This window comes from Notothenia rossii, assembly GCF_949606895.1.
Source record: "Notothenia rossii genome assembly, chromosome: 6".
NCBI lineage: Eukaryota > Metazoa > Chordata > Actinopteri > Perciformes > Nototheniidae > Notothenia > Notothenia rossii.
The window spans coordinates 25,691,971-25,716,651 of NC_136909.1; the positions used below are offsets into that span (position 1 = coordinate 25,691,971).

Below are 24,681 nucleotides of genomic sequence, written 5' to 3' on the forward strand. Positions count from 1 at the left end.
TAAAGGTCTCTTTATTTAACACCGACATCGTAAGTTTAGTATATAGTAGTATAACATAGTATAACATATCATTGGATGTTCAACTCAAACTCAAAAGCTTCTAAGGAAAAGATTGACTTTCCATTACGTCTCCTCTCATGTGATGCAGATGTGCGGTCCTCTTTGGGGACAGCAGTGTGGCAATCAGGTCTTCTACCCAGGAATATGTGCAAGAATGAACCCCCTGTTTCAACCTTATCCTGCCTTCTCTCCTGCCATCCAGAGTAAGATCTGTATTTTTTTTAAATATGATGGCAGATATGTTGAGCTAATGTATGTATTGTATCTTGGTATCTTTGAGTTGGCTCACAAACAGCAACTTGTTTAAAAAAAGACATGGTCTGTTTTAAATTATTGTTTTAAATGTATCTGCTAGGTTCACATTTTTTACAACATAGCCTGGCAATACTCTGCCTTTTATCAGCTTCTCGAATCCTCAAAGGACATTTTTTGAACAAACCTTCAAAACTCTTTTTTTGCTTGCAGCTGTTAAACCACATAATAATGTAATTTTAAGAAATGTAGAAAAAAGGCAACTAACAGGTAGCTGCGATATTATGCATGAAATGTAAATACACAGTGATCTGTAGTAAAGTAAAGGGCATGAACTTACAATTATTGCAAAATAAGTTTACAAGAAAACCCACAAAAAACATCTTACTTAAAACCACAAATATCTGTATTTAAGACCTCGCTACAAACAGTTTTCATAGGAAGTATTCATTAGTCATGTGTACCAATGAAAACTGTTGGATCATCCAGGGTAACAGACTGATTGTAAATAAAAAGTGCTGTTTTTATGGTTTTTCAAATAAGTCAAAACCTGGAGAAATACGATCAAACCAAGCAAGATGCGAACCGAAGTGACGTGTGAAACCCCTTTTTATAATGTGGTACAGTAAAACAAGGACAAAGGCTTTTCCTGTGATTATAAATAGTCTCTCAACTCCCAGTCCAACTTCAAATGACTCATGTTCCTCCTCAGTGGGGATTCTTAAAGACTTTCCCACACTTCTACAAGATGTCAGGGCCTGATGCAAAAAAAAAACACAAGCTTTGCTGTGACAAGAGACTTCCTTCGATTTTTCAACATGATTTAACAGGACGAGCTGCTTAAAACTATCTTGAGTGGGATTTAACAAGTTTAGTTTGATTTGTCTAAAAGACAAGTTTTTACCCTTTTCAGTTTCTCAAGGCAATTCTTGTCACCAAAAATACAACAAAATAAGTTCAGCCTTTTCCAGGAACCGCGCTGCGTCACCAGAGCTTGAAGTGGCTCATTAGGAATTGTAAAGGTGCTCTGGCCTACCATGACTTGCACACGAATCATGGCTGCACAAACAGAGGAGAGGGCGTATGATTCAGCTGCTGAATACGGATGATATCCAGGACAACCAAACCTATTGAATCAACTAAACTGAACACATAGCCGAGGGTCTGTGGCAAACTGCCTACAATGTATCTGAACACTGTAGTGGGATACTGATTACAATGACCTCATCAGTCCTTGCTGTGCTTGTGTGAAAAATGTTCATACTGAATTTGAAGACAGTGTAGAGAGCCTTTAATAAGTGTTTGTGGTTGATATTATGAAAGCCTCAAGTTTGACATTTTACGGGGTACGCCTTAGTTCATTAGTGTGATTTAAGATTTGACGTGATGCATTTGAAAGAGAGGAGATACTGTAGCTATGTTGTTCAACTCATCTTTATAAGTCATATTGGGCAAAGCATGGAAAGCAACACTGAAACAACATGACAGTGTTACACTGTAACTGTCTAAAGGAAAGGGAGAGGGTAAAGTGTGATCAACACTGTATGGTATAAAAAAAAAACATACATAAAGTTTGGGTGTACTAGAAAGTATGAAACAAAATCCAACAAATATAACAGCCTATTAGGGTTAGCATGCTTTCAACACAATACCACTGTGTTCAATAAGTTAACGGCTTAATTATACCCATCAGTGTTGTTGGTGACATGATTGCATGATGGTGAAAGTGGTTAAATAGGTGCTTTAAGAGGCTTAGTCCCAGCTGCTCCAGTAGAGCTGTGTGAGTGTGATAGCATTCCTGCCAAATACAGCATGACTTAGTGAATTGGTCAAAATCGTAGCAACTGAGGCACAAATATCCAGATTTTGGCTCCCTTTCCAGGCTCTCAAAATGCTGCACCCTATATTTCTCATAATGCAAGCGAAATCCAGTGTAATGCCCACATCCTTTAAATTCCACCACCCTGTTCACAATGCAGGCTTTCTGTTTTAAATCTGTTGCCAAGATGATGTCACAGAGGTCATTTTCTCAGACTTCCTCTTGAGCCACAGTAGACATCACACTGAGTCATACCTTCAATGAATACTCAACCTTGATTGGAATCAGTGGGGTTTCCCTTTACAGTATCTTGAGTAACTTACTCAATAAACAAATCAGCATAAGAGGGTGTCATACTCTGAGTATTAAGAAACAACCACCAGCTAAGATTCTTTCCAAAATTGCATTTTGGAATGCAATCAATCATTGAAAATTAAATATCTTTCAACTCTTTCCCCAACCGGCCCATTTCATTTAAAGGCTTCAACACATAAGTTCCAATTAAAGGTCGTACATCATTGTTTTCCAGTGGAGGAACATGGTTTTGGTCATTCTTCCAGCTCGTAAAATACTTTTTATTGTCAATCAATCAATCAATCAATCAATGTTTATTTATATAGCCCAATATCACAAATGTTACATTTGTCTCAGTGGACTTCACAGTTTGTACAGAATATCAGTATGACAATACGACACCCTCTGTCCTTAGACCCTCACATCGTACAAGGAAAAACTTCCAGAGAAAACCCCACAGTTTAAAGGGAAAAATGGGAGAAACCTCAGGGAGAGCAACAGAGGAGGGATCCCTCTCCCAGGACGGACAGACGTGCAATAGATGCCGTGTGTAAATTGAAAAGATAATACATTTGCAACATAGGTAGTCCAAATGTTTTGAAATGCATGTGTGTATAATAAGAAGATGAATCCACGAGGATATCCATCCAGGACTTATGATCCAGGACCGCAGCCACGACTCAAGATCCAGGACTCGCAATCCATGACACAGGACCGCAGGATCATCCATGACTCCGGATCCCGGCGTATATAGACACCAAAAAGAAAGAAATTTGGGGAAGCTGGGTTAATCGGAACATGAGAGTACACAGGTATAGACAGAGAGAAGGAAGAAGTAAGATGTCCCCCGACAAACTAAGCCTATATCAGCAAAACTAGGGGCTGAATCTAATCAGCCCTAACTATAAGCTTTATCAAAAAGGAAAGTCTTAAGCGCACTCTTAAAAACGGATAGGGTGTCTGCCGTCCGAACACAAACTGGAAGCTGATTCCACAAAAGTGGAGCTTGATAAGAAAAGGCTCTGGCTCCCATTGTACTTTTAGAGACTCTAGGAACAACCAACAACCCTGCATTCTTGGAACGCAATGCCCTAGTAGGACAATAGGGTATAATGAGTTCTTTAAGGTAAGATGGCGCCTGCCCATTAAGGGCTTTGTAGGCGAGAAGAAGAATTTTAAATTCTATCCTGTGTTCTATAGGGAGCCAGTGTAAGGCAGCCAGAACAGGAGTAATGTGGTCCCTTTTCCTAACTCTGGTTAGTACACGAGCTGCAGCATTTTGAATCAGCTGAAGCGACTTGACTGACTTCTTGGTACACCCTGATAATAAGGAGTTACAATAATCCAGCCTTGAAGTAACAAATGCATGGACTAGTTTCTCTGCATCGTTTTGAGGCAAGATATGCCTGATTTTTGCAATGTTACGTAGATGGAAGTAGGCGGTCCTTGAAATTGATTTTATGTGGGCGTTAAAGGATAAATCCTGATCAAATATAACACCAAGATTCCTTACAGTCTCACTGGAGGCCAAATTAATGCCATCCATAGTTAATATATCTTTAGATAATTTGTTTCGTAGATTCTTCGGGCCAAGTACAATAACTTCAGTTTTGGTCGTGTTTAACATCAAAAAATTTAAGGTCATCCACGTTTTTAAGTCCTTGAGGCAGTCTTGAATTTTATTTAGATGATTAATTTCATCAGGCTTGATTGATAAATATAGTTGAGTATCATCCGCATAACAATGAAAGTTTACAGAATGATTCCTTATAATATTGCCTAATGGAAGCATATATAGGGTGAACAAAATAGGTCCAAGCACTGAGCCCTGTGGCACTCCATGGCTAACTTTGGTTTGCATGGAAGATTCATCATTGACACGTACAAACTGAGAGCGTTCAGATAGATAAGACCTAAACCAGCCTAAAGCAGTTCCCTGTATGCCAACTAAGTGCTCTAGTCTTTGCAATAGGATATCATGGTCGATAGTATCAAATGCAGCACTAAGATCGAGTAAGACAAGAATAGAGACAAGTCCCTTGTCAGAGGCTATTAGAATGTCATTTGTGACTTTAACCAGAGCTGTCTCTGTGCTATGTTGTGTTCTAAAGCCAGACTGAAAATCTTCAAATAAATCATAGTTTCTTAAGTAATCACACAGCTGTTTTGCGACTGCTTTCTCAAGAATTTTTGAGAGGAACGGAAGATTAGAAATAGGTCTATAGTTGGCTAAAACCTCTGGATCGAGGTTGTGCTTTTTAAGAAGCGGTTTTATCACTGCTACTTTGAATGATTTTGGAACATAGCCTGATAATAAAGACATATTCATAATATTTAATAAAGAAGTGCTAATTAATGGAAAAACTTCTTTTAACAGCTTAGTTGGAATCGGGTCTAAGATACACGTTGATGGTTTAGAAGAGAGAATCATTGAATTTAATTGTTCAAGGTTTATGGCTGAAAAGCATTCTAGTTTACTATCTAGTGTAATATTATTAGAACTTACGTTTCCGGGAGCTGTTGATAACACTATACTGGTCAAAGGCAAGAGGTCATTGATTTTGTTTCTAAGAGTAACAATTTTATCGTTAAAAAAGCACATAAAATCATTACTACTGAGTGCTATGGGAATAGAAGGCTCAGTCGAGCTGTGGCTCTCTGTCAGCCTGGCTACAGTGCTGAAAAGAAATCTTGCATTATTCTTATTCTCATCTATTAATGAAGAGTAGTATGCTGCTCTCGCTTTACGCAGTGCTTTCTTATATTCATTGAGAGTAATATGCCAAATTAAACGAGATTCTTCAAGTTTAGTGGAACGCCATATCCTTTCAAGTTGTCTCGACTTTTGCTTTATTTTGCGGGTTTCGGCATTATGCCATGGAGCTAATCTATGTTGTTTTATTTTCTTCTTTTTCAAAGGAGCAACAGAGTCTAATTTTATTCGCAGCGCATCTGTAGCACTATCAACAACATGATCAATTTGGGGGGGTGTACATTTTGTATAAGTTTCCTCCCCTACATGCAGACATGCTATCGAGTTAAGTATTGGTGGAATCTCTTCCTTAAATTTGGCTATAGCACTAACAGATAGGTTTCTGCTGCAGGAGCTTTTGGCTAATGCTTTGTAGTCTAGTAACAGTACTTCAAAAGTTACTAAGAAATGGTCGGATAAAGCAGGATTATGCGGTTCGACTAATAGTTGCTCAATTTCAATACCATAAGTCAGAACAAGGTCAAGAGTGTGATTATAGCAGTGGGTTGGTTTATTTACACTCTGACAGAAACCAACAGAATCTAATATAGAATTAAATGCAACAGTAAGGCTATTTTTATCATCGTCAACATGAATATTAAAGTCACCTACGATAATTACTTTATCTGTTTTAAGTACCAAAGCTGATAAAAACTCAGAGAATTCTGATAAGAATTCTGAATAAGGACCTGGTGCACGGTACACTGTAACAAATAAGATTGGCTGCAAAGTTTTCCAGGTCGGATCCGTAAGACTGAAAATGAGGCTTTCAAAGGAGGTATAATTTAATTTTTGTTTAGTATTGATAAGTAAACTTGAGTCAAAGATTGCTGCAACTCCACCTCCTCGGCCCGTGCCTCGGGCAATATGAGTATTGATATGGCTGGGTGGAGTGGCCTCATTTATGCTGACATATTCTTCATGTCTCAACCAAGTTTCAGTGAGACAGCATATATCAATATTATAATCTGATATTAAATCATTTACCAGTATTGCTTTAGATGCTAGAGATCTTATGTTTAAGAGACCACATTTAATCTTCCTGTTTTGTTGCACTGTAGTAGTTGTTACATTTACTTTTATTAGGTTATTATGTATGACACCTCTATTAGGTTTTACCTTAAATTGTCCTTGGGCAGACACACACACCGTTAATATTGGGTATTTTATTGGGGTCGGGATTCCTATGGATGACTGCCTAGGAGAGAGCGCAGAGAAGCGTGTAAGACTGCGACTCTGCCTCCTGGTCTCAACTCCAGTTTGTCATGGATTAAGTCCACAGAGCCCTGAAATGTTTGCCGAAATGAGATTTGCACCTTCCAAAGTAGGATGAATGCCGTCTCTCTTAATCAGACCAGGTTTTCCCCAGAAGGCTGTCCAATTATTCACGAAGCCCACATTGTTTGCTGGGCACCACCAAGACAACCAGCGCTGAAATGATGACATGCGGCTATACATGTCATCATTGATCAGATTGGGGAGGGGACCAGAGAAGATTACGGTGTCCGACATTGTTTTAGCATAACTACACACCGACGCCACATTAAGTTTGGTGCATTCTGATTGGCGTAAACGAACATCATTACCACCGACGTGAATAACAATCCTACTGTATTTACGTTTATTTTTAGCCAGCAGTTTAAGATGCGCCTCAACGTCGCCCGCTCTGGCCCCCGGAATGCATGTGACTGTGGAGGCATCGGTCTCTAAATTCACGTGTCTCATAATAGAGCTACCAATAACCAGAGTTGGCTTCTCAGCGGGTGTCTCGCTGAGTGGGGAATATCTGTTAGATACGTGATATAATTTGTCGGTATATAATTTATCCATATTCTAAATATATATAATTCCTTATTCAGCATTGAATGGTCAATAACTCTGCTCCATGTTGGGTATACAGAACTCATAGAAGGATCAGAGATGAGACTCAAATGATGAACTGTAAATTGATGATGTTTATTTTTTCATTTGACATGTTAATTTAAATGTTGTTTGTCCTCTCGTGATGTGGCTTTGGACTGACGATTAAATGAGATTTAAATTAAAACTATTGGGCGTGGACTTATTTTGAATACTGTTTTTGTTCTGTTAATCTTGAGCAGTGAATGACTTAACTTTAAAGGACTTTCATTCGGTCTCCTTCCTGAACGCAGCAGGATTTCTAGCCACAGGACGTGACCAACGTGCCTTTCCCCAGACAGACTGTATTGCAGAGTTCACTTCACACCCCTTTGACAATACTTGGAGTAAGTTTGATCCGACAGGTGAGAGGCAGAGCTCAGTCCTTATTTAGGAAGCGTGTCCGGCGCGTCACGGCTGGTCCGCCCAGCAACAACTCTGATAAATGCAGCGGCTTCATTTTACACATGGAATAAAGTCGACGATGGAGTTAATCTGGGGGAATTTCTTCTTCACTTTAGTAGTCATTAGTAAGTATTGATATTTTTTGGACGTTGGTGGCGTTATTTGCTTTATTCTCTCACCTAAAGAGTAAATGAGCAACAATTCTTTCCACGAATAGCGAGCGTTTCAAATCGTCTTCATAAATTAATGTCGTCAATGTTTGATAGTCGTTGGTCATAACTTTTAGTTTGATTGTTCATTTATTTTTTTCTTCTCATAAAACACATCTGAAGAGCAGCAGGGAGTAGTTTCAGTGTGCAGCCCATTTTAGTGAATTATTCTTACCTGGAAGTGCTTTTGTTTTGAAATCACGCCACCCTGCTGCGTTTCTTCCTCTGCTACCAAATAAACTACACGATCCACAGTTAACCCACATGCATTAAATACAACCAGATTGCTGGTTATACTGTGCATCACGTGGCTTTTTGTGTAGAAAAGAGGTCACAGTGTTGTTATATCTGCTCTGTAGTCTGTCGAACCTTTCAGACAGCAGCCACACATACTTTATTTTACTCTCCTATATCCACATTCCCCCTGTTTCTTAAATGAATTGAAATGTAGATATGTTCTGGGGTTTGCAGGACGCCGAAAGGAGGCACTTTGTTTTGCAGGTAAACAGGCGTGGTTGTGCCGTGAAGGTCTCTTGAGTCCAGAGCCCATGCACATTCCTCTGCCTGCAGAGGGGCTAGGCGGCAGGCAGATAGCTGAGCTCTGCCTGTATGGGCTTGTGGGTCTGATTCTACAGGAAGACTCACTCGTACACAGACAGATTCCATGTCCTGGGGGGTTTAGAGGGCTGTGATTAAAGGTGGATTGTGTCTATGAAGCAACACAGTGTTCCGGGACTTGCAATATCCACCAACCAACGCAGTTATCCACACGACCTTCATGTATTTAAACTTTTCGAGTCAAGCTGATGTGTTTTTTCAAACGTACATGATTCAACTAAAAGCCACCCAAAGGAGGAAGTCAGAATGCCCTCCCTCCCATAAACAACCTGATAACAATTTTGTTTTAAAACGTTATGCATGCATACAAAAATAAAATAATGATGGTATACATACAATCAACAACTGCTTTGACAAGGTGCTTATTATCAGTAAAGACACCTTGCATGATTTTGATGTTGATCCCTGTCATGCATCTTTCTCCTCCTCCAGCTGACAGAATATGGCGCTCACAGTCCTTCAACGTCGGCACTGCAGGTGCTAAGATTTTCAGTGGGCCAGCGGAGGAGGAGTTTGGCTACACGGTTCAACAAGCAACAAACTATGAAGGCAAATGGTATGGATCTGTGTTTTACCTTCGAGGTCCCACACTGCATCGCTTTTGTCCATGCTTACATCACACACTGTGACCTGTCTACAGTAGGTGCTGTAGCTTTGATGTCCGGTTAATCATTCAATTTAATTTATATATTTGCAAAATCTTTGAAATCGCTATAAAGGTAAGGAAGATAATGATTTAATGCAGAGAGGAGTTTTACTGCAGAGCAAACCGGGTGCTGATACTCACTCAGTGGGCCACTTTTGGAGATACACCATGTCAGAACAAGCCTTTACACCAAAAATGGCTGAATTCCCAGGTTCAACATGCTCCAAAGATTCTCAGAAGTATTTGGCGATGAAGGCCTGTTGCTGTAAAGTGTTGCATCTGATTATCAGCTGTCTTGGTGATCTGCATGTACACAACTGTCCACCTCTACATTCATTAATTTTGTATACATACTGTTACCTAATCATTGGTTTGTTAGAGCAGACACTATGATTCAAATGAAATCTCAGTTGATTAGTTGTCTGCTCAACTGCATCATTTTGTTTTCAAATGAAGGGAATGGTAACTGCATGGCAAATTCTCTGCAAGACTTTAGAGGTTGTGTTTTTTGCAGCTCTTCTGCTTAACCCTGATAATCATAATCGTTTTTTAGACATGCTAGAGGAAATTACTTCTGTTGGTTGGCTGCTCTTGTCCAGACTGAAGCAGCTACTCGATGGATAGCAATTGTACAGTTGTGTATTCCTAGATGAATGGGTGTAACAATCGCCTGCCTAGTGCTAATGTCTCGTGTGAAACCAAAAGTCCTCTTTGATGTTTTTAACTTCAATAATGTAAGAAACATACGCATTTTAAGGCAATCCTTAACCCTTAACCAAGTAGTTATGTTGGGTTTTTGTTGAGTTTCAATTAAAAAAAGTTAAAAACGTGTTTAAATCCTGGAGGCGATATATTTCCCTTAAAACGTAGTTACAACAAAGTTGAAAATGCAGTTTAGATGCGTGGGAAAGAGGAGGAGACAGGGTTTCAGCACAATATCAGCGTTTACTGTACCAAAAGCACCAATGTGCCAGACTACAGCCTCACAGTGGCGCTAGCATGGCGGCAGACTCTTAGTGATGTTCTTGAACACATTCTTTTGTACTAATAGCATTTGATAAGCATAGCATAAACAACAATATATTTTGGGGGGGAAATTTCCATATATTTGATTTAATAAAAAAAAAAGCTCTACCGATAAGAAACATATACATACATGTTGAATCTCCTAACACTACCCTGGGCATATCACTGCAAAATTGTAGAAACTGTAGTCTTAAATAATAATATGGTACTACATTTTGTCTGAGCTGGTACAAGGTGCATGTGTATGTGTATGTGTCACACAAAGAATACTGCCATGTCTAAAGCTTGTTACATGTTGCGCCACTCAAATTGTAACATTTGGTTAAACAATAACTGAGCTCCTCAATGATGTCTGGAAGTTGTTCACAGCCAGAGTCACTCCATGTCTGGAGGAGTGTCCTTTTTGCATAATCAGGGAGTGTCCAGTATCTGATTGTGGTCTCTGCTCCCTAACATAAAGAACCATTTAAAGGCAATAGTGTCACATCCTGTGTGCTGTGCTCTTACCAACACATTAGGATGATTTGTCCATCTTCCTGGGCCTTGTTTGACGCTTTGGAGAGTTTACTTGAAGTTGGTTATAAATTAAGGGTCAGCCTAATAGCAGTATTGGGACTTACATATTTCTAAAATGAGTGGTTCTGGATTTTGAGAAATCTCTTATTTTTATATCTTAGCTTCTTGTATCAGAATCTGGATGTTGTGATGTGGGGGTAACGTTTTTGTAGTCTTGTAGAATCTTTTTTGCTGTTTCTTCAAACGTTAGAAGATCCACATCACTGACTTGTTGGCACTTTCCCAAAGTACAAACACACAAAGTTACTCTCTTAGTGTATGACTGTTTTTGGATGTTTTGTATTGTTTTTTTTAAATTGGCCTGCTGAGGGTCTGACCCCTGTTTGATTTGTAACTAATGAAATCAAATCACTTTTTTTTTGCCACAACAATTTAACTTTAAGCTTAAAGATTGAAATTCTGTAACCATTTTACAGAATGTAATCATTTGGAGTCCTATTCAGCTCCTGTATGTGCAGCAGGTCATGCATTGTACACAACAACATTTACTATAGTTTCATGTTTATGGGTTAGGAAGAGATGGATATTGTTGTTTTATGCAGGCTGCTGGTTGGTGCCCCATGGAGTGGTTTGACTAACAGGAAGGGGGATGTTTACAAGTGTCCAGTCTCAGGGTCCAGAAACAGCTGTGACAAGCTCAATCTTCAAGGTAAGGTTTGGTGTTTTATTGTTTAACCTCTGACTTCTACACCAAACATTGTCCATGTACTTCAAATGCCGAAACAGAACTGAAGAAATGTGCTGTGATACATATATCCCAAATATCTCCAGACATTAGGCTTCTGATGTTCTGGAAATTAATAAAAAATATAAGAATAATAGCAGTTTACAGCAAAGCAAGTATTCCATTAATACTTTGAGCTAAGTAAAAATTGTAAGAATTCAAGTTTTATAAACATAATATTTTATTTACTGATTATTTGCCTTTGCCTCTCTGTCCACAGATTCTGTTAGTATTCCAGATGTTGCAAGCGTCAACGACAACATGAGCCTGGGTTTGACTCTTACCCGGATGCCTTCTTCTGATGATTTGATGGTACTGTATGTGTGTGTGTGTGCGTGTGCGTGTGTGTGTTTTCATACTAAGGATAAAAAAGGAAGTTGTGCTATTTAGAGATTGGCAGGTCGTTTCTGCATCTATTTTCTATCTTTGTGTTTAGTGATACAATATATTTTTTGATGGAAGCAAGTGTGTGGCTGATAGCAGCAGGAAGTAGTCTTACTAAATTAAGACAACAGACACTGCACATAAAGGTCCCTTTATTTAACACCAACATAGTTTAATATAACATATCATTGGATGTTCAACTCAACTCAAGAGCTTATAAGGAACATTTTGACTTTCCATTACGTCTCCTCTCATGTGATGCAGATGTGTGGTCCTCTTTGGGGACAACAGTGTGGCAATCAGGTCTTCTACCCAGGAATATGTGCAAGAATGAACCCCCTGTTTCAACCTCAACCTGCCTTCTCTCCTGCCATCCAGAGTAAGATCTGTATTATTTTTAAATATGATGGCAGATATGTTGAGCTACTGTATGTATTGTATCTTTGAGTTGGCTCACAAACAGCAACATGTTTAACAAAAGACATGGCCTGTTTTAAATTATTGTTTTAAATGTATCAATACTATGTATCTGCTAGGTTCACATCTTTTACAACATAGCTTGGCAATCCTCTGCCTTTTATCAGCTTCTGGAATCGTCAATGGAATTTTTTTTACAAACCTTCAAAACAGATTTTTTGCTTGCAGCTGTTAAACCACATAATAATGTAATTTTAACAAATGTAGAAAAAAGGCAACTAACAGGTAGCTACGATATTATGCATGAAATGTAAACATACAGTGATCAGCAGTAAAGTGAAGGGCATGAACTGACAATTATTGACTTCTGCCTAAATGTATCATCATATTTCTCCTTGCACATTACTAGCATGTGGAGGGCCTATGGACATTGTGATTGTGTTGGATGGTTCCAACAGTATTTATCCTTGGGCTCCAATGACTGCGTTCCTCCAGAAATTAATACCTGCACTCGACATCGGGCCAAAGAAAACACAGGTAACGTCATGTTTTACTAGTCACAAGAGGAAATCTAAGCAGAGAATAAGGCGGGGGTTCATGCTGTACATTATCACACTATTGTTTCATTATGCCAGGTCAGTGTCATTCAGTATGCTGTCGATCCGAAGTTTGAATTCACACTGAACCAGTATAAAACCAAAGATGAGGTGCTAGCTGCAACGTCCACAATCACACAAATGTACGGCTCTTCCACCAACACCTTTCATGCGATCCAATATGCCAGGTTAGTGTTGCAGTGGAACCACCTTTTATGCATTTCTGTTTTTTTTATTTACTTAATTGATATGGTTGGTATATTTGCTTCAGTTTTTCTTATGATTTGTCTGTTGTTCTTTTTGTCTTGTCTGTTTATTTGTTGTATTATAACCTGATTTATGAACTAATAATTATTTGATTTACTGAAAAGTGTCCACTGTATCTGCTCTCTTCAGTCAGTGGGGTTTCCATAGTAAAAACGGAGGGCGACCAGGCGCTGCCAAGGTTATGGTAGTGGTCACTGACGGGGAGTCTCACGACTCGACCTTCAATGATACAGTCATCTCCGGCTGTGAGGCACAAGGTATCACCCGCTTCGGTATCGCTGTAAGTGATGATCTGCAATTTAATACCAATGACATCCAACTACCTCCAATTCTATAGTTTATATTTTAGTTTAAAATCTATATTATTGTAAATGTGAACAATGCCTGCTGACTGCACATCATTGGATGACTTTGCAAAACGTATTATGCCTTTTATCTGCATACATGTCTGATTAATTAGTAGTTATGATGTGCCAGTGTTAGTACCTGAATTTGTGGTGTTCAATTTTTTTCCATAGGTCCTGGGTTATTACATCCGAAACGACATCAACACAGACAACCTTATAAAAGAAATCAAATCCATTGCCAGTGTACCCACAGAGAAGTACTTCTTCAATGTGTCTGAAGAGGCGGCCCTCTCCACCATCGCTGGAGCATTGGGGAGCCGCATCTTCAACATAGAAGGTGCATACAGTAATATACATGATCTATGGTTGTTGTTTCACAGGCTGTATGTGTACTTGACAAATCATGCATCATGCAGGCATGTCACAACATACCTGTCACAGCTGAAGATCAAAAGTGAGATCAAAGGAAATGTATTTATTTTGCCTTTTTCCCCCATTTTGTATATGCATCTCGGTTTTAATTGTGTTGTTTGTCCATACTTCTCATTCTGTCATTTTTCTGTTATTGTCATTTCTGTTTAATTTGTCACTATAATTCACTTTAGAGGATGACCTAAGTAGAATTTGGTGGTCGTAAAGTAATAAAACGTTTTTGGCCATAATCTTACGCCCTATTAGGACCATTTTGCACACACTTCTAAAAGGATAAAAAATGAGGCTATGACATTTTGGAAATACATGGGTTTTAAACTGCAATTTCACTTTAGCTGAGGCAGTAACTGTGAGGCGGTAATAGTTGTCAATGCTGGTGTTTAAACAATGCTCTGTTCCAACAAGGCACTGGAAAAGGGGGCGACAACTTTAAGATGGAAATGTCCCAGGTCGGATTCAGCGCTCACTATTCAAGTCGACAGGTAAAGAACACTGTATTGTACACCTCTAAACATTTCTAATCAATTGTGACATGGCAAGTTCACACATCCACCACTATGTTGACAAATGTCATGGTTTTGTGGTTGTGGCAGTGTAAAACATGTTAAAGGAAGTCTAGTTTTAAAGTCAATAGGATGAACAGGTGTTTGTACTCCTTTTGAGAACATTTCAAATGTTAAATTAGCACAGCAGTAATTATCATCAGCAATAAAGTCTCAAAGCTTGCAATACAAAGGATCAAATAAGCACTTCTCCCACAAGGCACATGCTACATGGTAGTACCTGCTACGTACAATCACAGGTCTTTGGCGAAAGCAGTGTATTGATGGACACAAAGATAAATAAAACACATACGTTGTTTCCAGACTATGCTTTATTTGTTGTGTCTTGCCCTATAATTTGTCACACATCACATGCAGTGAGGCTGACACTACAGGGTAGACAACGGAAAAACACTGAAGCATTGACAGAATATTTTTAGGTGTGGGTGACAGACACAACAGACCACAGGTTTCTGCTGTCAAAGCAATGAAAATATGTGACAATTACTAAATACAATAAAGTAAACCCTTTGTGTAACACCTATCAAAATAACATTGATAATGTCACCATGATTTGAAGTGACAATACAACTGGTCACAGAATCTGGCTGACCACAAAATACATTGTGAAAACACATTTGCTTTGCTTCACAGCAGCCCTCCTGCAGTACTGCGGGTTTCTCGCTAAAAGGAATGAGGAAGCTGCTTTTTTTTCTCTTCAGCATTCTGTCAAGAATAATCACATATTATAAGATGTCCTGACCTCACACTGTTCTGAATGCTTTTGGTGGTTTTCACCGGGGTAACTCAGTAGAGTAACTCCCTTTTGATATTGTTTAAAAGCTTTGATACTGATATATAGATCATATATATATATATATAAATGCTTTGAACTCTAGTAGTATTTGTTTGGTAGCTGCGGACTGATCTTTGACCCGTGCTGTTTCAGGATGTGATGATGCTGGGAGCAGTGGGAGCCTACGCTTGGAGCGGCACTGTTGTCCATCAAAAAGGGTCAAAAGCTGACATTCTCCCTTTCTCAGCCTTTGAGGGAATACTTCAAGACAGAAACCACAGCTCACTACTGGGTAGGCATTAACCTTTTCCTCTGCAATCATCATATTTGATACTGTAACTTAAACCATTTGCATGAAGCAACACAGAAACCAGACTGGAGGATGGCTTTTTTCAAATGTGTGTGTACATTACAGCACGGTGTAAAGCAAAAAGATTTCTCAAGCTCAAAATGCCAGCTAGTAAAACGTGCTTTTTTGGGTTCCCAGGCTATTCTGTGACCACACTCAGCGATGTGTCCACAGAATACTTTGTGGCTGGTGCACCTCGCTCCAACCACTCTGGACAAGTTATTGTCTATACCGTCAATGCCCAGAAACAATCTGCTATAATAGATTCTGAAAGAGGGAAACAGGTACTGACATTTGAGGATGTGGTATTCACAATTTCCCCTAATACAAACATTTATACTTTTAGGAAGTATTTATAATCAGTAAACTGCTTGAACTCCTCTCCTAGATTGGGTCATACTTTGGGAGTGTCCTGTGCCCCCTGGACGTGAACAGAGACGGGGTGACGGACCTCCTGCTGGTCGGAGCACCCATGTTCATGAGCGATCTGAAGAGAGAGGAAGGCAAGGTCTACATCTTCCAGGTCACCAAGGTACAAATACTCCACATGTCACTCAGTGGGTGTAAAAAGTCAAGAAGACATCTTCAAAGCTTGACTTCAACGATAGAATTGAAAAGACCTGCACCAAGAGGTCTCGCTCCACAGGCCTCATAGTTCCTGTGTTTTTGTTCTGAAGGGTATACTGAACGAGCAGGGATTCCTCAGTGGTCCCCCCCCAACAGAGAACGCTCGTTTTGGGATGGCCATCTCTGCCGTTCCTGATCTGGACCTCGACGGATACAATGATATTGTAGTCGGAGCCCCACTGGAAGACAAAGGAAAAGGTGTCATCTACATCTACAACGGGGAGAAGAACACATTAAACAAACAGTACTCACAGGTACGGAGGACAATTGATATCTGAAAGACAGAGAGACTTGTTTTGGAAGATTTTTGTTTTAATTGGGGCCAAAAAGAAAGGTCTCCTATGATTAATGACCGTTAATTTATTAAACTTTGAAATAATTAGCAGGTATTGTTGATAATGTGTTTCAGAGAATCTTTGGCTCAAAACTGGATCCTCAGCTGCAGTATTTCGGACGGTCCCTCGATAGCTACACAGATCTGAATGATGACACAATCCCTGACATTTCCATCGGAGCATATGGCAAAGTGGTGCAGCTCTGGTATGTCTGGCAACCTGTAATAACATCTGTCTGTATGAAATAATTTACCACATTGTATTACAATCATCAAAATCAGTAAATGAGTCCATTGTTTATAAAAATTGCTAATTTAAATGTACTCTTGGTTTTCAGGTCCAGAGGTGTGGCATCTGTCACGGCGGGAGCTTCTTTCAAACCCGATAAAATCAACATTTTCAACAAACCCTGTAACATTAATGGACGCAAGCTTACATGTTTCAACACCAACCTCTGTTTCAGTGCTGCATTCAGGCCTAAGAAACCTGTTGGACCCATTGGTAAATCTGATTACCTCTTGTCCTGCTCGGGAATAAGTAGATTCCTGTAATTTAAAGTAATACTTTTAGAGAATACACTTTGCTTTGTTTGCTTTCTTACCAAGAGTTGATGAGAAGATCACCACACTCATGTCTGTGTTGTAAATAGGAAGCTACAGCTACAAGCCACTTAGCTTAGCTTAACTTAACTTAACAAAAAGACTAAAAACAGGTAAATCAAACATTCTGGGCCATTGAAGGTAACAACATCCACAAGCAGAGATGTGGGACGGTATTGATTTTCTCATTGAACTCAAGGCAAGAAAGCAAAAAAACATTTTTGCCAAAATAACGCGATTTCCTGAAAGATTTTCAAATAATTAGGTTTGAGAATAAACACCTTCTACTCTTCTTTTTACAGATATATCCTACACTTTGACTCTGGACGCTGACTTGCAGGCTTCACGGGTGACGTCAAGAGGACTGTTCAGTAAAAACAATGAACGCTACCTCACAGAGAAGGCAAAAATATCATCTGTGCCCCTGTGTCTGGATTACCAGGTCTATGTTCAGGTAATGCCAAAATCAATTGGTTTTGCAGTCATCAAATAGCATCAAGGAACGTGAGCACAGGAATGTGAGCACATGTAGAGATATGACTTCATATCTCCTGACCTGTCCACATGTTGTTTCTCTAACAGGAGGCACCAGATTTTGTCAATTCCCTCAGTCTGAAAGTAGAAATCGAGCAGCAGAATGCAGATGTGAACCCTGTCCTCGATAGGTTTTCTTCAAGTGCATGGGAGTTCTTTGTAAGTGATACAGTGCATGAAATGTCTGAATGTGTGTTCATTTGTTTGCCTTTGGTCTTAAGGGGTTAACAGGAGACAATCAGGTGACAAGGACTTTAAATAGAGTGTTATATTGTACAGTCATTTAAAATGACATGGTTGTGAAATGATTACATACTTTTCAAATGTAAGTCATTCACTAAGTCACGCAAGCTCTAAGATTTACACAACTGGTGTTTTCCCAAACAAAAGGTTAAAGTTCATTCAATGCAGTACAAATATAATAGAGTTTCATTCGTTTTAAAGATGCCTTAAGAGAAGCATCCTGGACTGAATTTGCTGCTCTGTTATTGTTTCAGATCCCCTTCACAAAAGACTGCGGCTCTGATGACGTGTGTGTCAGCGATCTGGTGCTCAGTGTGAAAACAGACACAAAGGCATCCAGGTAAGAATCATCAATGTTTTTGTGAAGATGTAACATGTCTAACTTGCTCAATGTGGGATTGTATCTTCAGGTTAAAGAATTCGTCTTTAATTTAAGGGTTTTTAGAGTTGTAATAATGATGTGTGTAACAGAACAAGCTCAGGCACGGAGAAGTCTTTCTTCACTATGAGTCATTTGTAAAATAAGGGTAAGCACTAAGCGATCACCTCAAGGCTCTTAAGAAAAACTATTTCTACCAGCTTCTTACTTTAATGCGACGGCCATCTCAGTAAATAATGACAACTTTAATATTTTCGTTGAAGTTTCGATTTTTGTTTTAGTTAAAGTCGGTGATTATAATAATAGATTCTTAGGGTTTACATTTGTAAGCAGCAGCCCTCTCATGCTGTACTGAAATGACCATCTGTTATTGTACCAACCCTAGAGCCCTGTTTTTTTAATTTATCTGCTAGTATACACATTTATGTAACAAAGAAGAAAGACTTGCGTGTCTAAATCTATATTTAATGTTATGCCTTGGTAACGTCTAACAAACATTACACAATTTTCTATTACTCTCTTTTATAAGTCTGTCTTATTTTTAAATAGCTGCGTTGAGCTGAGTTTTCCAGTTTACAGAGCTCCTGCATAGCCCATTAAATAACTGGGTCAGACTTGTGAGTTTGGAAAAACAACTTTTTAGTGATATGTGCTGAGTAATATGCAAGATAACTAAAGTAAAACATTAAACCTATTCACAAACATTTGATTTGTGATTTTCAACCTGTCATTTATTTCCATCTTTGTAAACTTGTGCTGTCTCCACTGTATTTATAGATGTTAATGAAAAAAGAAGAGAAAGACCAACACTCTTAGACACAAAATGAATAAATCACCCTAGGCTCACATATTTACACAACTCCCGTCTTTTAATCAAGTAAAGACAGTTTAACTATCCCTACTTAGTACTATTCCTATGGTCAAAATACAATGTTCATTCTGTGAGTATGTTCCTTGTATCATGTAAATGCAGAGTACAGAAATCTGAGCACTTGTCTTGCAGCTCAGCTCCCGTTATGGTCAGCGCTAATAACCGAGAACTTTCATTTGAAGTGGTTGTGAAGAACAAAAAGGAGAACGCGTATAACACTCAGGTCTTGCTCACTTTCTCTGGGAACCTCTATTACTCCTCTGTCTTCCCTCCTGTGAGTAAAAGATGTCTTATTCACATGCTTGAATAGACTTTTCTGGCAGATTAAGATCAAATGTGTATGAATTGTTTCTCTACTTTTCTGTATGTGCTGGTGAAGTTTTTGGAATAAAGTTAAGAGATTTTGAGTTGTGTATTGTAAGTTAAACAAAGCCTATGTGCAATTCTGAACTGCACATTTACAGACGGATGGAGTCAAATGCGCTTCAACTCAAACCCAAACTGTCACCTGCCAAGTGGGATACCCAGCATTAAAAAAAGACGAAGAAGTAAGTTACTAGCAAAAAGACTTATGAAATATCTTCATCTGTTTTGTCTATATACAAATGTCTTTCTTTGGCTAATTATGGTAAATAATGCAAAACATCTCAATATTTCATTACAGATGAAATTTCAGATGAATTTTGAATACAATCTTGACATGTTGCAAAACCAAGCCGAGGTGAAATTTGAGGCCAAGAGGTACACTTAATTAATTAGCAATCTAATGAAGAACTCTGACTCGTTACCTGATTTAAAGGTAATAATATTCTATACCTATTTTTCCTTTACAGTGATGGTAAAGAGGAAAGACCAGCAGACAACAAGGTGGACATTTCACTTCCTGTTCGATATGATGCAGGGATTGGTTTATCAAGGTGATTTTAATTAAAATGGCAATTATTAACATATATTAACAGTTGATGATGGCAGATCTTTAAAGTGAATGTTTATATTTTGTCACAGGCATTCAAATATCAATTTCTACGTGGCAGACACTGCAGTTCCCGTGGTAACAACGGTGACAAGTCTTGATGATATCGGCCCAGTGTTTAACTTCACAGTAAAGGTGCAATAAACTAATATGCCTCTTGATATATCTTTATCTCATTTTCTCATTTTATATTTTTCAACTATATTAATTAAAACAAATTATATTTAAAGGTTTCAACAAGTAGCTTCCCTGTCAGCCTCATGTATGTGACCATCGCTCTGCCAGTGTCCACTAAAGGTGGAAACCAGCTGCTCTACGTGACCAGCGTGGACACACAAACAGTGAGTACTCATACACCAAATACCAGCAACTTCCTAAATAGTTTGTAAAAAAATGTTTAGCTTAAAGGTCACCTATTATGCAAAATACACTTTTTCATGTATTTTATACATAAACATGTGTCCCCTCTGTGTAAAGAGATTCTGAAAGTTTCAGAAAAAATAGTCGCTCTCTTTTTGTCCTGACACATTTATATAAAAACCTGTCTGAAAATGAGCTGATCAGATTTTGGCCACTTTGTGATGTCATAACGATTTTTTTGGGTTGTGTAACCATTAACCAATCACCAACCAAGGTAACCCCCCCTCCACCTTATCACCTGAATCTCCTCCTAGAGCACCATTGTGTTCTTTTTAACCAAATATCTCTCAGAGGGGCGTGGGGAGTGGCTCCTTATTTTCATCTAAAGTAACAGACAGAGAATAAGCACTTTTGAAACAGGGCTGAAACAGAGGGGATTATGGGATGCTACCATGCATCTGTTTGGTATTTGGAGCCAAACACTTCAGAGACATGTTTGTATATATCTGAGACCTATAACATATTGATGAAAAGCTGCATAACAGGGGACCTTTAAATTAAAACATGACTTGTAAACTTTATGTAAATGTTCTTGAATTGTACTGTATGATTTGGACTGTGTCATGCTTTGGGAGAATAAATGACCTAAGGCCTGTCCTCCTGCAGGGGGGGGCCATCAACTGCGACTCCAGCGGCCTGGTCGATCCTCTGAAGATCGGACTGAAGAACCACAACGTGCCTTTCTCGGAAGAGAACTTCAGAGGCATGGAGAAACTGGTCAGTCTCTTATTTCTTTGAGCATTTATATCTTTATATATGTTTCATCTTTCTTAGAGAGACACGGGAGACATCCTCTACTACAGTGTTTTCATTTCTATCATAGGGGAAAATAGTGATTCTTAAATCTAATTAGGAACACTGAGCATGAGAAGTACCTTATGTGAAAATGTTTCATGATACAATAGTTTGTACATGTATGTGAACTGATTTGATCCTATTCTTGTTTAGTTGTTATTGAATGCATGGTTTCTATTTGTTTCACAAAAATCCTAGATGCAGAAGAAACTTTAAGTAATTTGAAACGTTGTGGTTGCACCACAATTTAGTGTTGTGTACTGATTTATATTTGTTGACATTGTTTCTTTTAATCAAAAGGACTGCAAGACTGCAAAATGCGAGTATATCAAGTGCATCCTCAAGGACACCGAAATAAATACAGACTACTTTGTGAAAGTTAAAACAAGGATTTGGAGTGGCACATTTATTTCGGTAAATATGTTCGAAAATTAATTTCATACTACCGTTGGTTTTTCCTTCTTTTTTTTTTACCATGAATTCTCTTGTGTTATTATTAAATTAATACATTTTCAGTGCTCTTATTTGTATACATTTGTCCTGAAAGGCCACCTATCAGATGATTGAGTTGACCTCCAACTTTGATGTGGAGACCTCCAACCCTGACCTGCTCATCATCGGCCTCAAACAGCTACCAGTAAGATTTTGATTGTCTGCCTCATAAAAAGAAATAAGAAAAAGGAAAATATATATATACTGTTTTGTTTCTTCATTTGGCATGGTCTGTCGTGTCGTGCTTGCTGTTGTTTGTTAATAATGCCATATCTGAGTGAGACAGATGATGAGCTCTCCTCTCCTGCTGCAGGTGGTGCTGACAGTCAGTAAACCTGGAGAGAAAGGGGATGTTCCAGTGGGAGTGATAGCAGGAAGCATCATTGGTGGACTGCTGCTGTTGGCTCTGGCCGTCGGACTGCTGTGGAAAGTAAGTGTCTGTCTGAAAAAAAACAGTTACAATATAGGGAGCAACATCAGTAGAATATTGTGGCTTGATGATGATCTGTATACATGAGCATTTTACCAAGAAGAATCTACCTGATCTGTGTTTCATGCGAATGAGCAGCTTTATTTAAAGTTTGAAAATAAAGCATGTGTTCATCACTCGTCTCCTGCAACAGATTTCAATATAACTGGATATATTCTCACCAAAAACATATGCTAGAATCTCTTTTTTATTGATTCCGTTATCCTTTTCGTATAAAATAAACTGTGCCTGAACTGAATCTGTTTACTTTCCAGTTTGGGTTTTTCAAAAGAAAGTACAAGCAGCTTCAGATGGAGGATGACGACACGCAGAGCCGCGCACATGTGGATGAAGTGCTGTAACGTAAGACGAGACCTGCAGCGTCTCTCTGCTCACTGGAGCATTGTTCTCAGTGTGCATACTGGTTCTCGTCACTGGTGCTCATAAAGTGCTAATGGACTGAAGAGCAATCACTGGAAATTGGACATTTGAATTAAGTCGATACAAGTTGGTGGATAAATGGGATTTGGACCATTTTACTGAGGATCTTTTTTTTGTCTTTATTTTGTTGAGCTTTGTGGGCTATACATTGATCAGTTGCTGTCATGCACTGACTTGAATTCAATGTAAAAATGGTCTTTTTCCCCCAATATGACAGGATGCAATACTTTTTCTTCTTTAGATGACATTATGGATTAAAGGTTTAACACTGTAAAGGCATTTAAGATACGCATTGCATTTTTATAACAACATGGTAACATGATAGAAATATTGCATTCTCAATTAGAAAAACCTTATTTTTAATTATGCTCATTTGCATTAATCTTTTTATTACACATGTGGTCTGTAGCTTATACTGCTTTGCAATCCAGCGTCACCTCAGCCACTCAGGGCTTTTATTGCATTTATAGACATTAGTATTTTCTATGTAAACAAGAAATTATACCTTTCCTGGACAGAGTAAAAGCTATTACTCTATGTGTATGTCACTGTATATACTGTAAGATAGAATTATGATCTTTCATATTGGGTTTTGTAAATGCAAAGTTTTTACTTGTGTTGTTTTTATCTTTATTGATGATATTTGTAATATTGATGATATTTTGTTGTATTTTACCATTTGTTGCACTTCTTGTCCGGTCTTTTTTTGAATAGAATATTTTGTTATTTTAATCTGTTAAATGTTTATTGATTATTTAATGGTTAATGGAGTATGACCAGCAAATATGTTTGTTAAACCATTAAATCCATTATCAAAATTGATGCAAGTACGTGTTTTCTGTTTACCAACCGATTGTTAACTCTAGACTAGCGTAAAAAAAAACACAATGCCATAAATCAATGAAACACACTTTGTTTCTCAAATACTGTTCACTACCGAGAAATAGTTCATGACTCTGAGATGTTGAATGGTACTATCAAATATATTCTGTGGTAGGTCTGCACTTGAGCTTGGTTTCTCACTTGCAGTGGGGGGATCGTTTAGGCTTAGTTAAAGCTGTATTAGCACAATGTTGCCACTAGATGGCAGCATGATATAGATGACGTGTTGGCACTGTTCAGTATTTTCTCTCTGTTCTGTTGATGAACACAATTCAATTAATACACATTTATGAGCTATTTGGTATTGTGTTGTTGTATTGTATCTTTTCTTGCATCTCTTCTCCTCTCCCCTCTCACTGGACCACCTTTAGAGGACTTGGCCCTGAAATGACCTTACTTGGACCACTTCCCTTTAAGTTTTTCGCTCAATTCCAATTAGTTTCCTCTCAGAGTTTTGACTGTCGTGTGTTCCCACAGTCAGGTTTCTGTCCCTTGACTGTGTAGGAATGTGTTTCTGAATGTTTTCCCTTTGAGCGAGCCAACTCCGGCACCCAGCAGAGTCTTAAGCATTTCTTCTGGCGAGGTGGAATATGCTATTTGTCTCTAATAACTAGCAGATTTTTTATGAAGACTGGACTTGAGCTTCCCTTGCTGGAGGGGATACATAGAATTCAGATGATTGAATTACTCTGTTTCACAATTACTCTTGCACTACGGGGTTGAGCAATAGCATTGGGAGTCCATGAGTAGAGCTATGTGGAAATAATACTTTGTACATCTCCTGAGGGTTTCCTACAAGTTGATTGACATTTGCAGCCAAACATCTGAGCAATGCCATGCACAATGGGACGATTGCTCACAAATGACTGCAATATTGTAAACCTAAAGTAATGTCAAAGCAAATTATTGAATACCCCTTGGCTTATTTTTGCATTTTCTGAGAGATTTTTTCATCTATTTCATTCGATACCTAAAACTTGAAAGATTTTGTCAAGCCTGTCCGAAAGATATTGGAGTAGCTAACAGTATTACAGCCTGAACTTAGATTTTATTTTTTAAATGATGGGTTAGAGTACAACATCAAAGTAAATCCCCATGGCTTGTAGATATTCTGCTGTCCTGATTTTAGTTTCAATCAGCACTAACAGTTTGCTGCCTTGGTCTGTTTGAACCAAACTTAGCTGAGAGCCTGGGACAGGGAGCACTGTGTC

At 38.6% G+C, this 24,681-nt stretch overlaps 1 protein-coding gene across 2 annotated transcripts; it reads left to right on the plus strand.

Annotated features, from left to right (window-relative positions):
• The first annotated feature begins 174 nt into the window (after nucleotides 1–174).
• Nucleotides 175–23,410, plus strand: itga2.2 (integrin, alpha 2 (CD49B, alpha 2 subunit of VLA-2 receptor), tandem duplicate 2). 2 transcript variants are annotated; one of them, XM_079690861.1, is made up of 30 exons: nucleotides 7,452–7,606; nucleotides 8,741–8,864; nucleotides 11,099–11,205; nucleotides 11,501–11,592; nucleotides 11,929–12,043; nucleotides 12,491–12,618; nucleotides 12,717–12,865; nucleotides 13,074–13,224; nucleotides 13,463–13,628; nucleotides 14,129–14,205; nucleotides 15,215–15,353; nucleotides 15,549–15,694; nucleotides 15,799–15,942; nucleotides 16,088–16,291; nucleotides 16,447–16,577; nucleotides 16,710–16,873; nucleotides 17,274–17,425; nucleotides 17,554–17,664; nucleotides 18,003–18,088; nucleotides 19,131–19,272; nucleotides 19,463–19,546; nucleotides 19,663–19,739; nucleotides 19,832–19,915; nucleotides 20,004–20,106; nucleotides 20,202–20,312; nucleotides 20,998–21,108; nucleotides 21,487–21,600; nucleotides 21,734–21,823; nucleotides 21,992–22,108; nucleotides 22,423–23,410. In XM_079690861.1, exons 1-30 carry the CDS (start codon nucleotides 7,522–7,524, stop codon nucleotides 22,507–22,509), a joined length of 3,591 nt encoding a protein of 1,196 aa, XP_079546987.1. In that variant the 5' UTR covers nucleotides 7,452–7,521; the 3' UTR covers nucleotides 22,510–23,410. The 2 variants fall into 2 exon arrangements, with proteins under 2 accessions (XP_079546988.1, XP_079546987.1); XM_079690862.1 differs by lacking the exons at nucleotides 7,452–7,606; nucleotides 8,741–8,864; nucleotides 11,099–11,205; nucleotides 11,501–11,592; nucleotides 11,929–12,043 and adding an exon at nucleotides 175–263.
• Nucleotides 23,411–24,681: the final 1,271 nt, after the last annotated feature.

Bases quoted from the DNA above. Each gene is read 5' to 3' on its own strand.
- itga2.2 (XM_079690861.1), top strand. From the start codon at position 7,522: ATGCAGCGGCTTCATTTTACACATGGAATAAAGTCGACGATGGAGTTA. The intron at 20,107-20,201 runs GTGCAATAAACT...TTATATTTAAAG, and splicing joins TGTTTAACTTCACAGTAAAG to GTTTCAACAAGTAGCTTCCC. The intron at 21,824-21,991 runs GTAAGATTTTGA...CTCCTGCTGCAG, and splicing joins TCGGCCTCAAACAGCTACCA to GTGGTGCTGACAGTCAGTAA.